The sequence below is a fragment of the Rhincodon typus genome, chromosome 2 (genome assembly GCF_021869965.1).
Source record: "Rhincodon typus isolate 14 chromosome 2, sRhiTyp1.1, whole genome shotgun sequence".
In the NCBI taxonomy this organism is placed as follows: domain Eukaryota; kingdom Metazoa; phylum Chordata; class Chondrichthyes; order Orectolobiformes; family Rhincodontidae; genus Rhincodon; species Rhincodon typus.
The window spans coordinates 83,827,362-83,843,645 of record NC_063333.1 but is presented as its reverse complement, the minus strand read 5'-3'; the positions used below and the strand labels follow the sequence as shown (position 1 = coordinate 83,843,645).

Sequence of the window (16,284 nt, the reverse complement as noted above, 5' to 3'; positions counted from 1 at the left end):
AGCCCCTCCCTGTTCATGAATTCTGCTGTGTTGTGATACAACTCTCTCAGTGCCACGTATACAGTCAATGATATCCTGCACCTGGGGAAGCCAGCAATGTTTCTGAATCCTACTACCTGGGATGCAGCACTGACCTTGTCAATGCGAAATGGACCTGTGATTTTGCACAGACAGCGTTGGTCACTGTCCTGGAGGGATTTGTGGATGCATGATAGAGATCCCATTCAGCTCACCCACTGTCCCCTGGAAGGAGTCACTTGCAAAAATTTTTAGAGAGGTTATCACCTACACAGCCATCAGAAAAAGGATGGCCTCCCACTCCTGCAGCCCTCAGGTCCTGCTCCAGTATCCAGCATAGCTCCATCAGTGTGTCCCGGGCCATACAGAGCCTCACTCACCCTGAGGAAATGGAGTTGAGGCCAAAAATCTCTGGGCCTCTCACGCACCAAGAGGCACTGTCGCTGTGACTTATCCCCAAGCTGGGTGCTACTGTTCCTGGGCTTGGCATCAACCTTTACCTTCTTAAGGCAGTCACTGTGACCACCAGCAGCTGGGTGCAGGATTCCTGGTGGAAATGCTCAACATTGGGAACAGAAGGTTATTAGATCTCAGAAGAGGAATTGGTATCAAACCCTGCAGATGAGGGGTGAGCACACTTCACCGCAAATTGAGGCATGCTACAGCCTGATAACCAGAGACATTATCTCCATTATCCTCCACTTTCAGGCTCAGCACACCCAGCAACTTGAAGATGCCATGCCATTAAGGAGCCAGAATGTCTTCAAAAGGGAGTGCCTGCTGTACTCCAAAGTCTCTCCTATCCTAGACTCACTCAAGCATTCAACTTCTCACTACATAGGTACAGGGAACTTGATATGAATGAACACAAGTTAAAGTCATATTTCAGTTAATACTTTATTTAGTGTGATACTTTTCTTCGTCTGTTCTATTGAACATTTTAATAGCGTAATGCAAACTCAAAAATTTAGAGTTCCTCTTCAGTCTATTAAAAACCACCAAGACATTCTGATTGACATTTGTTCTTTCAGAAATAAGAAAAAAAAATCGACAGTACAATTAGGCACACTGTTGACACTGTACAATGAAATGCACAAATTCATTAATAGCTATTTACCATGTGCTCTTAAGATCCCCCTGTAGTTTACAAGCCGTGCTCGGATGAGGAAATTTCATCCGTGACAAGTGAGTTTTACAAGGAGTGACTAGACTTTTAAAACAAGTCCTTAAATAAACTAATGCATCAACAACAGAATGCACGTTGTTGGGTTAAGACGACTGTTAAACATACATTTCAAAACATTTAAAATTTTTCATTATACAATTTATTTAAATGCACATATGCTAAAGAAATATTGCACAAAATTAAAATCTCAGTATAAAGTATATGGATGGGGCCCATTTAAATTAGTTTCCATAAAGATGTTTGTCAGAAATAAGATTTGGTTAAATGCACAATACATTTTACAGATCATAGCTTCCTGACAATTGCAGAAATGGGCACTTATTTCTGTGGAAATATTTACCAGTACACAAGTGAAAGCCAGTTTTCGGAAACAATCTGGTCAGGTTAAAATGAGAAAACTATTTTTAAACAGGACATTTAAGGCTAATCTCAAATTATATTTGCTACAGTGGCAACATTAATCCGATCAATCCTAATCAGAGCACTCACTTGTTATCTTGGACACACCCAACTTTAAAGTACATTAAAATCTCTGTACATTAAAATTTACAATAATCTCTGGAGGCTTTACGGTTGTATGAAAATACACGGCTCAGTAACTCCTTGACTTATGGACCAAGCACAGACATGTATGCAACTAAAAAAAAAAGACTGCTTTAGTCAGCTGTTTTGACAAGTGCAGGCAGTGTGTGGAATACAACCTATTCTTGTGGTTCTCTCAGATTAGCGATCTAGTTTTTGAGACACTAGATCAAATTCACATCAGTTAAAACACCTAGAATATTATTTCTGCTACAAAAGATGTTCACTTGGGCTTTTTGCAGACATATAACTGAACACATTTGTACTCTCTTAATGCTGTCCTTTTTGAAACTGATGCCCATCAGCCATCACATTTTCTCAAACAAAAATGCTGATTTGTGCTGAATTCATCATTTGCTTTCCAAATCGGATAAACATTAGTTCATTCAATGCAATATCATAATTGTGCTTTGCCCTAACCTTAAGCAATACTGCTATTACCATTACCTGTCTGAGAGATGATTCAGTGGCTGCATAATTGGTTTTGATGCTAACTAGACACAAGGAGACAGCTATGAGATGCAGCAGTTTGACCATGCATCTACAGCTCTTCTATTACGAATTAATCACATTTTCTCAATGAGCTTTGAAGACGTTATAATAAATACAAAACAATTATGATACACAGGAATATTATGAGGGAAAAGTGCATTAAAAAAATCAAAAACAGCAGACAAACATCATCTGAAGTAAGCCAATGAGTCATGGCTCTAGAGGCTGGCACAAAAAGATGGCATCATAACTGCAGCTGTGTATGTTTCAGAGCCCCAGAGAAACTGCTGTAACATAGACTGAACTAGGGCAGGTGCACAAGACCGAATCCACACGGTACAGTTTTCATGCTGGAAGTGTCACCTCTTTTGACAGGAAGCAACTTGAACTGGCTGAGACTTCTGCTTGTATTTTTGTATTCGCTGTGATCGTGAATGCAATTTGACGAAGAGCTCACGAAATTTGTACTGGGGAAAAAGGGTTTCTAGGAAGCCTTCCAGAAACACATAGACCAATCTTCGGTTTAACTGGTTATACTGGAACATCTCAAAGATTCGTAAAATGCCTTTGCGTGTTGTTTCAGCACCAATGATATGTTTTAGTTCATCTGAAAAACACACATCAGAAGTTGAAGTTGTCTCAAAGGAGTAGTACAAGAGGATAAAATTTTAAATATCTACATTAGTGAGATCATTTAAACATGTCAGTCATGCAACCCATTACATGTTGAATTAAAACTAGAACTTGGGGAAAAGAAATCTCACTGCATATCAAGGAAGGAATATTGATGCTGGGTGACATTCTCCTTTTATTTCTACAAAGTGTCCAGAAGTAATTTTACAGTATATTTTTACTAATCAGATGCAGGATGCATCTTCTGTCTTCTGCAATCACCGTCCTATCAGCTCATATCAAAAAATAGAGGTTGATGACTGAATAGTATTGTGGATTGGTTCTCTATCCTTAAATCTTTGGATTCTAATTCAGTTCAGAAATTTGGAAAAGTCTCCTTTTCATGTCATATTTCAAATAAGTTTACGGATACTCAACGCAGCATCTGATTTTAATGGCCTCATTTCAAATGTGGCAGTACTGGTATGAGAAACAGAAAAATCCTACTGCACATTTGGATTAAGCATAGTTTAGTAGCATAATGATTACACCTCTATTGGTGAAAGAGAGAGAGTTAAGTTACAATAAATGCTCATTGATTTTAATCTGAATCATCAAACAGTAACACAAATACAGGATTTATTTAAAAATAAGAACAAGTGTATCTTACCTGGCATAATCACCAGCATCTTAGTCTTAGCAGCCACCCTTGAGCGCATTCTTATAGCCTTTTCCCTGCGTGGTGCACTTTCTGCTAAGATACCATTAGGCCAGAAGGAATCTCTGTGGACAAAAGTTACAAATTATTTTAAAATTGGTAAAAAATAATTTCATGAAGCATGTGTAACTTTTTAAAAATTGCTTACCTGAATCGTTTTACAGTTTCTGCAACTTGCTCTGGTGAAGTCATCCAATCAACATGGTCCACAATTTTTCTAGAAGTGATAAAGTATCAACATTGAAGGCAAAACTTGTTGGCTGTTCAAAGATACATTTCAGAATATTTATTCAATATGCTCCTCAAAATGAAGTTCATCTTGTGATGGCCCTTTAAGAACTAGGTTCATTTCTAGAAAAGCACCTTGCATCCATCCAGTACTTGGATATGTGATATACTTTAGATAAAGAATCAACAGGTTAATTAAAGGGGAGAGTAGATTGTGGGTATGTCTCTGGTTTCAAGTACAATTTCAGAACAAGGTGAGTGTCAGAGATCAGTGGACATTTTCTGTGCTGGCAAAAGGGTGTAGAAGTCTATGTAATTGAAGGTCTTTACTAACAGTTTGTCAAACATCTGGAATACCTAATCTGAGCAGAAAGTGACAAAGTTTCAGATGCAAGACTCCACAGTAAGAGAACAACAGGAAAAGGAAAGTTCTCGAATGAGGTGGCAACACACAAGATGCTAGCAAGGCCTTTTCTGAATGGAGATGTCTACAATCACAGAACGATCAATGGAATAGATTTGAAAGGACAAACATGCTGGAAGTAAGTGGAAATCTCAAGAAATCTCAATCCTTATACAAATCTATGAATCAATATTCAGGTCAAGTGGTTAATCTTCAAATTTCTAAGTAATGGATTTGAGTTTTTGGAGGCATAAGTCAAGCAAGTATTGAAAGAAAATTAAGTAGGAGTATGAGCAATTTTGCTCTTGGCACTTTTAACATAATGTAACTGACTATTTAGGATACAGTGCAATTTTTTTGATGTTGCAGTAAGATTATTTTGTTTTAAATTTCAAACCTTACGGCTTACTTCTTTTACTACGCATCTGGATTTTCAGGCACTTAAGAACTAAATACATTACTGTTCTTGACTGAGATCACAACAATCCCTGGGCAGCCTCTTTAAGTAAGGCTGGGGGATCCACAAAAGAGACAAGTTGTAAACATCGCCAGCAATTTGAAATTTTCTGAATCTTGAGCAAGTTTTCTTCTTGATACAGATAATGCTATTTCTGGGTGTAAAGCAGTTGCATCCTTCCACTGGAAGATACCTCATCTCAGAATGGATCAAACTTTCTGTAAATGAAACTGATATACCTGCATTCCAGTTTTAGTTCATATCACTAAATTACTGGCAAATTTTAGACTATAGCACAACTTATAGCAAAAGATGTTGTATTAATTTGGATAGCTTAGTTTAATCAAACCTGTTGATTGTGTCCCCATAAGTTGCTCGGATAAGCTGCTGAAGTAAGTTTTTGATATTTCTTCTTAACCAGTGATTTTTATCTTTTAAGTCAAATACTTCATCCATAAGAAGCAGCATAACTCTGAGAGGAATGTTGTCATCAACCTGTTTTAGGAAATAATAAATGTAATTATAAAATGGAAATTATATACAGGCCTAGAGATGCAAGATGTGAATTCCTCCGCCTCCGCCACGTCTGCTCCCAAGATTTGACGTTCCACTCCCGAACATCCGAGATGTCTTCTTATTTCAAGGACCGTAACTTCTCCCCTTTGGTGGTCGAAAATGCTCTCGACCGCATCTCTTGCTTTTCCCACACCTCTGCCCTCACATCCCCCCCCCTCCCCGCACAAAAAAAAAAACAGAAATCCCCCTTGTCGTCACATATCACCCCACTAACCTCCGTATTCAACATATCATTCTCCGCCACTTCCGCCATCTGCGATCTGACACCAGAACCAAAGATATATTTCCCTCCCCACCCCTATCTGCCTTTCGTAGGGACCACTCTCTCCGCAACTCCACCGTCCGCTCCACACTCCCCACTAGCCCCACCACACCCGGCACCTTTCCCTGCAACCACAGGAAGTGCTACACCTGCCCCTACATCTCCCACTCACCTCCATCCAAGGAGCCAAAAAAACCTTCCACATCAGACAGATGTTCACCTGCACATCTGCCAATGTGGTCTATTGTATCCACTGCTCCCGATGTGGCCTCCTCTACATTGGTGAGACCAAGTGGAGGGTCAGAGACCGCTTTGTAGAGTGCCTATGCTCTCTGTTTGCGACAAACGACAACATCTTCCAGTCACAAACCATTTCAACTCCCCCTCCCTGGGTGACACGTCCATCCTGGGCCTCCTCCAGTGTCACAATGACGCCACCCGGAAACTGGAGGAGCAGCACCTCATATTCCGCCTTGGGAGCCTACAGCCCAATGGCCTCAATGTGGACTTCACCAGTTTCAAAATCTCCCCACCCCTGGCCACAACCCATGACCAACCATCCCTCTTATCCCCACCTCCTTGACTTGACACAACCTGTCCATCTTCTCTCCCACCTATCCGCCCCTCCCACCTCACTGACCAAGCCCCACCACTGCCTACCCGCACTCACCTCTCACTATTCCACCTACTTTCACCAGCCCCAACCCTCCCATCTCTATTTCTTTTGGAGCTCCCTTCCGCCTCCCCCATTTCTGAAGAAGGGTCCTGACTCGAAACGTCAACTTTCCTGCTCCTCTGATGCTGCCTGGCCTGCTGTGCTCCTCCAGCTCCACACTGTTACCTCGGACTCCAGCATCAGCAGTTCTTAATATCCCAAAACCTATTAAGTAATTTTATCAGATCTCAATGGACCCAAATGGTCATTCAGCAGCAAAGCCGCATTAACAACAATGGAACTAAAAAGAAAATTGGTTACTCTCAAATACAAAGCAATAGCAAGTGTTAATAAAAACTCAGCATCGGCTGATTTCCAACACCGATAAACATTAAAAAAAAGTAACGCACATTATCATCCAGCTGGGCAGAAACACGAACATGTTCACTATCTTCTTCTGGCTTTAACGGCGGAACCTGCATCAAAAGTCAAACAAGTATGTTAATATTATTTATAATACAAACTCAAAAAAAAGAGTGAAATTGAGAAAAATATTTATAACTTTCAACTGACAATTTAAAGTTTTAGCAAAGATTTGTAGCTTGGGTCGAGAGTGAGGTTGTTGACTTGCTCACCGAGCTGGCTTGTTTTCATTCAGACATTTTGTCACGATGCTAGGTAACATCAGTGAGGCCTCCAATGAAGCGATGTTGTTCTACTCCGCTTAGAATTTATACTGTCCGGTCAGTTATGGTGAGTAGTGTCATTTCCGGTTTTGATCTGTATGGGTTTGTATATGGGGTCCAATTCTAAATGTTTGTTGATTGCATTACGGGTTGAGAGCCATGCCTCTAAGAATTCTCATCGTCTCTATGTTTGGCTTAGGCAACTATAGTAACCTTGTCCCAGTTAAACTGATGGCCTTCATCACCTGAGTGTACTGATATTAAGGAAAGTTAGTCGTATCGTTTTGCTGCTCGTGTTCGTGTATTCTGATGGCTAGTTTCCTTCCTGCCTGTCCAACGTAATGTTTGTGGCAGTTGTTGCATGGTATTTTGTTAACCAAAACCAACACGAACAAAACAACACGACAAACTTTCCTTAATATCAGTACACTCGGGCGATGAAGGCCATCAGTTTAACTGGGACAACGTAACTACAGTAGCCCAAGCCAAACACAGACACGCACGGGAATTCCTAGAGGTATGGTTCTCAACCCATAATGCAATCAACAAACATATAGAATTGGACCCCATATACAAACCCATACAGAACAAAACTGGAAATGACACTACTCACCATAACAGTATAAATTCCGAGCGGAGTAGGACAACACCGCTTCATCAGAGGTCTCAGGGATGATGTTACCTAGCATGGTGATGAAACGTCTGAACGAAAACAAGCCAGCTTGGCAAGCAAGTCAACAACTTCAATTGACAATATTTTCCACCATCTTGCTTTGTTTGATGCAAGAAATCTCCTCCATCCTTAGAACTGTCTGCCAACTGAGATGTTAGCAATTTCCCAATTCTGATTTATTTTATATTCCTAATTTTAAATTGCTTCAATATTGCTTAATGTGCCTTCAACTGTAAGGGCCTGAAAGCTTTGGAATCCCAGTCCAAATAATTTTCTATAAAATTATATTAATTAAAAAGAGAAATTCAGCAAAAAGATCTATCAGTAACTTACTAGGAAAACAAAGATGAGTATTAAATATGTCATGAAAAACAATAATAAGCAGAAGTTTGCCAGGAGTTTTAGAAATCTATGTAACAAAACCATTAACAAAAATGTTCAGAAGAGTAAATTAGCCAGAAATAAGAAGAAAAACTGCAAGACTAAAATACTAAGTAAACATTGTTTCCTTACAGGCAGAGGCAGGACAAATCATCATGGACATTGAGGAAATGGCAGACAAATTTAGCAAATATTTGTCTTTACAGTAAAAGGTAAATACCAGAAAGAGAGCAGAACTATAGCAGCGAGTGAGGGAGTGAAAGGAGGCAACTTGAATGACAAAGTTAATAAAGTAAATAAATAGCAGCAGAGAAAATATATTAGAAACAAAAGGGACTAAAGCCAATAAAATCCCAGGCCTTGCTAGCCTAATTCTAGCACTATAAATCGGATCGCTGCAGTGAAAACGTGTGCACTGATTGTAATCCTCTAAAGTTCTTTAGATTGCAGAATTGCGTGAGTGCATTGGAAGTTCGCAAATATAAATGTTCAAGAAAAAACGTGAGAAAAAAACGGAACTATAAATCAAAAGGAACATATTACACAGAACATAAATCTGAAATAAGACACTGAAAATACTCAGTCTGTCTGGCGGCATCTATGGAAATTTTCAGATAGAAAACTAAAAAGACAAGTCGAGAAAGGAAAATCTGTTTGAGAATCTCAGGAAGGAAGTAGAAGTGAGGTGTACTATGTGGTGTGAAACAGTGGAGGGACGATCTCCAGAGTTGATGAGGTTAGTTCTGGAAAAAAAAAGACTTGCTATTCTGTAGAAACAGGTCCACAGACCTATGATAGCTCTCAGGAGATGACGCCATACCACTGAAATATAAACCAATTAGACTGGGAACAAAATTTATTGCAAAACAAAATGCTGGATAGTGATGGTAGAGGCCCCAATATTCTTTGCATCATATAACAAGACCAAGAATCATTTGAACTGTTACATGCAATTGGCATGTATTGCAAAGATTTACAGGTTGATATTTAATATGTTTGGTCACCTTCAAATACACCTTCCTTGGCCATTGACTGCTAGGATGAGATTTGAACCACAGCCTCTGGCTCAGAGGCAGGGATGCTACCCACTGTGCTACAAGACTTCACATGAAGAGGTAGAGACTGTTTAAGTGACTGGGTAACAACATATCAGATGTAGAACAATGTGGGAAGTATGACATTATTCACTTTGCCAGTAAGATTAGAAAAATACTTTGCCAACTGGCATACTAGTATGAAAGTACCTGATCTTGGAAGCTAAGATGGTTAACACTTAGATAGAAGGCTGCCAGTTACAGTAGGCTTCTTCCCCATTCAGCATTTGAAAATGGCCCCAGAAACCGAACCCTCCATCTTTGTGCCTTTCAAGGGGCTTCCTGTATGGACCGCTGCTGAATGCTGTTTACTTTGTCGCCTCTGTCCACCACTCAGACTTTCTACATTCCATCAGCAGAGATCTGCAGTGATGGACACTTTATGAGAGAGGTCTCCTTCTTTCCATAGGTTATCTGGGACAGAGAGTGTTGCAGCTCCATCAAATAAAAATTTAAGTCTATTCATAGTTTGGGAGAACACATTCTTTGTGACATAGAAGCATCAGTTTCTCATGTTTACTTTGAGAGTTTTTGTTTGCAACCTCTACGTAGTCTGGGGCCAGGCAGATCAGAGGACCATCTCATGGACCCGTCTTCGTCAAGGTGACTATCAATTGGTCCAGGCAGTGGGCCATGGAGAGGGTTGTAACATGACTGTGTACCCTTCTTCCATGATTACACCTGTACTAGGGTGTCCATGGAGAGGGTATGTGCAGAGTCCACTAGGAAAATAGACCTTTAGGTACCAGTGGGCACTGCTGGTATTCTGCAATATTCTGCTTTAATGTTGGTAAATTACCATTGTAAGTTTGTCTTAATCACTTGATTTTTTTTTGTAGAAACAGAACTGTTTTGTAAAACGGAATGGAACATTTGAATGTTGACATGCAGGAACTGTTTACAATATATATTGACTTGGAGGAAGGAGACAAATGTACTGTAGCCAAACTTGCAGACAACATAAAAACAGATGGAAGTTGTGAAACGTATATAGTTTATAGTTTATAGAGAGGTATTGATAGGTTACATAAGTGGGCAAGTTGTTAGAAAATAGAATATAATGTGGGAAATGTGAAATTGTTCATTTTGGAAGGAGAACAACAGTACAGAATATTACTTAAATAGAGAAAAGCTGCAACACAAAGGGATTTGGGGGCACTTGTGCACAAAACACAAAGCTAGCCCACAGATGCAGCAAGTAATCAATAAGTCTAAAGGAACTTTGGCCCTGTTTAAGGCGGTTGGAATATAGAGTAAGGAAGTCTTACTGCAACAGTACAATGTGCTGGGGAGACCACCTCTGGAGAACTATGAGCAGTTTTGGTCTCCTTATTTAAGGAATGATATCATTTCATTGAAGGCAGTTCTGAGAAGGTTCACTTGGATGATTCCTGGTCTGGAGTGAAATGTCTTATGAGCAAACGCTTAACAGGTTGTGATTCCATTCACTGGAGTTAAGAAGAATGATTGAAACATTTAGATTCTTAAGGGGCTTGACAGGGCAAATGTTCAGAGAATATTTCCTCTCATGGAAGAATCAAGAACCAGAGAGCATAGTCTTAGAATAAATGGGTACCAATTTAAGAAGGAGATGAGGTGGAACTTCCTCTCCGAGGATGGAGTGTCTTTAGAATTCCTTGACCTGAAAAGCTGCTGGGGCAGAATCCCTGTGAGCATTAAGACTGCAGTAGATTGATTCTTGATCAGTAGGAGATTCCAAAGTTATAGGGAAAACACAGGAAAGTGAACATGAGGAATGTCAGATCAGCCATAGTCCTATTGAATGGTGCAGCAGGCTTGAGGGGCCAGATATTGGCCTACCCCAGTCCAACTTCTTATGGAAGATTTAAGTATACTCCTACTAGGAACACAAAATTAGCATGCAAATACGTAAACAATAGGGAGAGCAAACAGGAAGTTAGGCTTATTGGGGAAGGGGGACTTGAGTTCAGCAATAAGGAAAGATTGCCACAATTACATAAGACCTTGGTAATAACACACCTGGAACCCTGTGCGCAGATTTGGTCTCCGTATCTAAGAAGGGATACACTTGGAGACAGTATTAAAAAAATTTATGAGATTGGTTCTTGGGATAAGGGTATTCTCTCAAGATGAGAGGCCAAGTAAATTGGCCTTATGGGTGCTGCAGTTGAATGAGAATATTGATTGTGACATACAAGAATCTGAAGGCACATGACAAGATAGACTGCGACAGGTTGTTGCTCCGGGATGGCGAGTTTAGAAAACAGGGGCACGATCTCAGAATAAAGAACCAAGTTCAGAAGTTTCTTCATTTGGGGGTTTGTGAACCTTTGGAACCCCCTACCACAGATGGTTACGCTCATAGTACTCCAGATGTGGTCTCACTAGTACCTTGTACAGCTGCATTAAGATTTCCTTACTCTTACACTCCAAACTCCTTGAAACATGGGCCAACATTCCTGTGACGAATATATTTGAGGTTGGGGCAGATAAATTATTTATCTCTTAGGGAATGAAGGGATTTAGGAATAGACAGCAAAGTGATATTGAAGACCATCACCCATGATCATATTGAATAGCAGATCATACTCAAGGGGCCATGGGGTCACCTCCTGATTCTATTTTAATTAGCTTCTCTGTCTCTAATTCTCTTTTCTCCTTTATGACACTTAAGACCTATATTTCACCACTCTAAAATACCTATGGTTTGTTTGATAATGCCATATACCAACATGTTTTGCTACACAGAGGTGTCATGCAAATTCAAAATTTTTTTGTTTTTGGAATACCTTCAAAAATGTATGCTTAAGTTCATGTCCCAACTTATCCATATTGTCTGATACTTTTGTCATTCCTTCTGCCAGACTGTCTGGAATTGACTTAACAACATTTGAAACATTTCTCATTGAGTTACGCAGGGGATTTACAAGCGTGTCCATCTGAAAAACACAAACAAGATGCAGTACAAGTATTAGAACCCCCCAAAACAGGCATGACTCATTTAAAAAAAAAATTCTACAGATTGAAATGCATTTCTGGATTACTAGTAAGCACTTTTTTTCAAAAAAATGTTAACTTTTAACCAATCACTATTAGGAAGGTAACGTATTCTGGAAAATCTCCTAACTAAAGAATTCTTTCAGCCTATATCTTCTTCTCCATGAAGTTTTTGTCAATGCTAATTAGAATTGAGACTCATCATTTCAGAGACATGATCAGGTCAAAATACAACAATCTTTCTCTAAACTGGACCAATCCCAGAACTCTGGAATTTGTTTTGGCCAGACTAATTTTAAGTGGTAAGAATTGGCAGTGGATCAGCAGCTACCAAAGAGTGCAGATTTGTAGCACTGACAAAGCCTAACAAATCTGTAAGACAGTACATAAGCAGTCCATCGGAACTTTTTTCCCTCTAACTTGATGCGCTGTTAAGTATAAATGGACGATAAGAGTACGTTGAATAGACTATGCAGTATTGGTGCTCTAATCGCATTTCAAAGAAACTACATTGAGACGGTAAACTGACGTTTTTCCCTTCTAGAACTTGGCTTTACAGTACAGGCAGGAAAAAAGTAATACACATCCAAGCAAAGATAACAACTGAACAATTTGAAGTGGACGTTAAAGCACATCAAAAATCAACAAGTCCAGCACTTTTCAAATTCTTCAAGTGCTGTTGATAGAAATGTCATACAGGTAAGCTCTGCCACAGTAGATGGTGGAATTGAACTGAATTTAAAATTGAATTCAACAGTAAATACAAAACCTGGAATTTAGAGTCTAATGATGACCATGAATCCATTGAGATTGTCAGAAAACCCTTCTGGTTCACCAATGTCCTTTAGGGAAGGAAACTGCCATCCTTATCAGGTCTGGCCTACATGTGACTCCAGACACTCAGCGATGTGGTTGAGTTAAGAAATTGCCCTCTGGGCAATAAATGCTGGCCTAGCCAGTGATGCCCACATCTCATGAATGAATAAATAAAAAATTGAGGTTGGCATCCTGAAGGCTTAGATTGCAATCTACTCTACAACTGATATTGCCTTCTGGTGTGCTCCACAAGTATATCAGTTATACTGTTCATACCCAAGCACAGTAACTTTACTGAAAAAGTTGATGGAACTCAATTTTCTTTAAATATTACTCAAATGAAAGCGCTGGTTTACTGCTTAATTTTTAAATGTTTCTATTCTGGATCAACCTTAAACCTAAGCAGAGTAAGCTTTTAGGTGATGCCCAAATGAGACCAACTAGTTTTTAATACTAAGGAGACAGATCATGTCCTACTCAAAATACATGTATGTTATCTATATGATGCATACAATGTAAATTCACCATAAAACAATACAAAACCATTTTAAATTGGCAGCATTTAGATGTGATAAACAAAACCTATAAAATCCTGCGACACTGTGGTTGTGTCTCTATGTTTGGGACAGAAGTTTCAGGATCCAGTCCCACCTGCTATGAATTTATGTCAATAACATGTCTAAACGGGTGGCTTAACAATAAATTATGCCAAAACTCAATGTTGTATAAGTATAACCGGTGAGGTACAAACACAGAAACTTGTTCCATTTTCAGCATTCACACCAGGATCATGCCTAGTGGTGGTGCTATTAAATGCTTGTGTTTAGTTTCAGAGACACCTGGAAAGCTTCTAATCTGCAGGGGAATAAATCGGATATGAATTTGATGTTCAGCTACTCCATCAATTTGGAAAATTTAAAACTTAGTTGTCCTATGGAAAGTGGTAGGGGCCAGCCTGGCCCATTGCTCTAAACTCAATTTTTGTAGATGAATGCAAGTTTTGTTGATATTGAAACAATGTATGTGTTTCAAAATTAGGGTCTTCATCCAGAATGCAGACCACTTCTTATTCTGCACGGGGCTGGGGCAATGTTCAACTAGAGGCTTGTATGATTCATCTCACTAACTCTAAAACAGTTTCCAATTTGACACCTAACTCTGACTGTGAAAAGGTCAATGTGAGCTCTCAGTGTATGGAGAATTGCGGAATCACAGAATTGTTATGATGCAGAAGGAGACCATTTGGCCCAGTGCATCAGCATCAACTGTCTTTTTCCATTTAAATAATCACAACGCTCTCCTGAAAGACTCAATGGAACCTGCCCCTACTGTCACACTTCCAGCAGTGTGTTTCAGAACTTAACAACTCACTATGTGAACTTTATTTCTGATCTCACATTTGTTTCTTTCGAAAAATGTTAAAACTGTGTCCTCTGGTTCTGAATCCTCTTCACAGTAGCAACAATTTCTCACCAAGCGCTCTGCCAAGACCTCTCATGATTTTGAAAACACTCCCAACTTCTCCTATCTGTTGTAAGAAATTTCAATTTCTTACCTTAGAACCACTTGCAGAAACAGTCGCACAAAACTTTTCCACAAACTTTCCAATGCGTCCATATCCTTCCTACAGTATGGTGCCAGAACTGTACACAATACTCCAACTGAGGTCTATCTTACCTAAGTTGAACAAAACCTCCCTGTTCTTGTCCATTATGCCCCTATTAATGAGGGTTAGACTACTGTGCTTTCTTAAATACTCTTTCACTGTCCTGACACCTTTGATGACTTACATCTGTACATGCCCTATGGAATAATGTCCTTTATTTTGTACTGTCTCCCCATCTTTTTGATACCAAATGTATCAAGTTGTACTTTTCACCACTAAACCCCATCTGTCACCCATCTGTTCACTCCAACAGCATGCCAATGTCCTTTTAAGTTTTACACTGTCCATTTTACAGTTTATAATGCTCCAAAGTACTGTAGTATCCGCAAATTTTGAACCTGTCCTCTGCATACCACAATCTGTATCAACTTTTCTTTTTCAGAAAAAAACAAGGGTCCCAATACTCGCCCCTTCAACAAAACTTTGCTTATGCCTGAAAATACCCATTAACTATTACTCTATTTCTGATACTACTGTCCTTTTCTTTTCCCCATGAGTTGTAACTTTCCTCATATGTCCATTATCTGATACTGTATTGAACACCTTATGAAAATCTATATACACCATATCAACATCATCTCCCTCATCAATCCTCTTATCTCCTCAAAAACTCTAGCAAGTTAGTTAGACACTATTTTTCCTCAACAAATGCATGCTGGCTCTTCCAAACGAACCAATTTTCTATCAATGTAACTATTATTCCAAATATTTGTTTCTAGAAGTTTCCCACCACTGAGGTTGACTGACCTGTAATTAAGTTTATCCGTATAACATATGTATTTATTCATGGTGTTGTCCCTTACTGTCAGTTTTCATGTAATGATAGGTGGTGGTTATTCCCTATAAGAGGCTACCTCAAAATTCCAGAAACCGAGTGCAATTACTTTACTGTCATTTTTCAGTGGATTCCACAAGCATAGGAACCTGGAAAAAGCCCCTGTCCCCACCGCCATGAATTTGAGGCCAACAGGATTGAAATTTAAATAGTTTTTGACACTAGAAGAGGTAATTTTTCCAAACATGCGTTTTCAATGAGAATTGTGCTCACCGTGATCACAGATTGGAAATTCATACAAACAAAAACTCAACTCTGATGAAGACATGCATTAATTGATTCAATATATTTAAACTGTAGAAAACATAAAATACTGAAGTACATTCAAACACTTTGTGCCAGTCAAATATTACAATCAATACTTTAGAGGACTTCAGAACCTTCCTCAAAACAAACTTCAATGTGAGTTAGAATTTTTGATGAGGAACATGACACAATTTAATCAATAGATGGCAGGCTTACCTTGCGAGCAAAATCTCCTTTTCCCTTGCTATAGGCTTTGTTCTCCAGAAACTCATTCACATATGGGATCAAAGCTGGACAAGCTCTTATTATTTCAGGATTGATTAACAACTAAGTTAAAACAGAAAATAACTTATGTAACAATGCTTTAGACATTTAATATCAAATTTACTTTCCATTACTACTCAAAAATAAACCAACTCCTGAAAAGGTACACTCGGAACCAGTAAGTGATAACAACAAGATAACTTTTAAAATTTGTCTGAACAACATATTCAGATTATTTTCAAGTTTCTTGACAACTACTTATCCAAACTGACTTGTTCATTTTTAATACCACTTTTGTTTCTAAATTCCAAAGCTTGTTTTTATTGGACACAATTTGGACATCATTGATCATTGCAATCGTTATGTAAATTGAACGGACAGAATACATTACAACACGGATCTAAAAGCAGCAACCCTGAATCGCGGCATTTTTCTAATTGTGACGACAAATTTGA

The 16,284-nt window shown here is 39.0% G+C and overlaps 1 protein-coding gene across 1 annotated transcript in view; it reads right to left on the bottom strand.

Annotated features, from left to right (window-relative positions):
• Nucleotides 1–896: 896 nt before the first annotated feature.
• Nucleotides 897–16,284, bottom strand: part of LOC109936930 (sorting nexin-13-like) — a 16,214-nt gene continuing 826 nt past the window's right edge. Inside the window, exons 2-8 of the mRNA XM_048608482.1 lie at nt 15,782–15,892; nt 11,795–11,944; nt 6,600–6,665; nt 5,046–5,191; nt 3,757–3,825; nt 3,561–3,673; nt 897–2,885 (exon numbers count right to left, since the gene is read on the bottom strand). Of these exons, the coding sequence (XP_048464439.1) occupies nt 2,638–2,885; nt 3,561–3,673; nt 3,757–3,825; nt 5,046–5,191; nt 6,600–6,665; nt 11,795–11,944; nt 15,782–15,892 (903 nt within the window). The 3' untranslated portion in view covers nt 897–2,637. The remainder of the gene's footprint in view (nt 2,886–3,560; nt 3,674–3,756; nt 3,826–5,045; nt 5,192–6,599; nt 6,666–11,794; nt 11,945–15,781; nt 15,893–16,284) is intronic.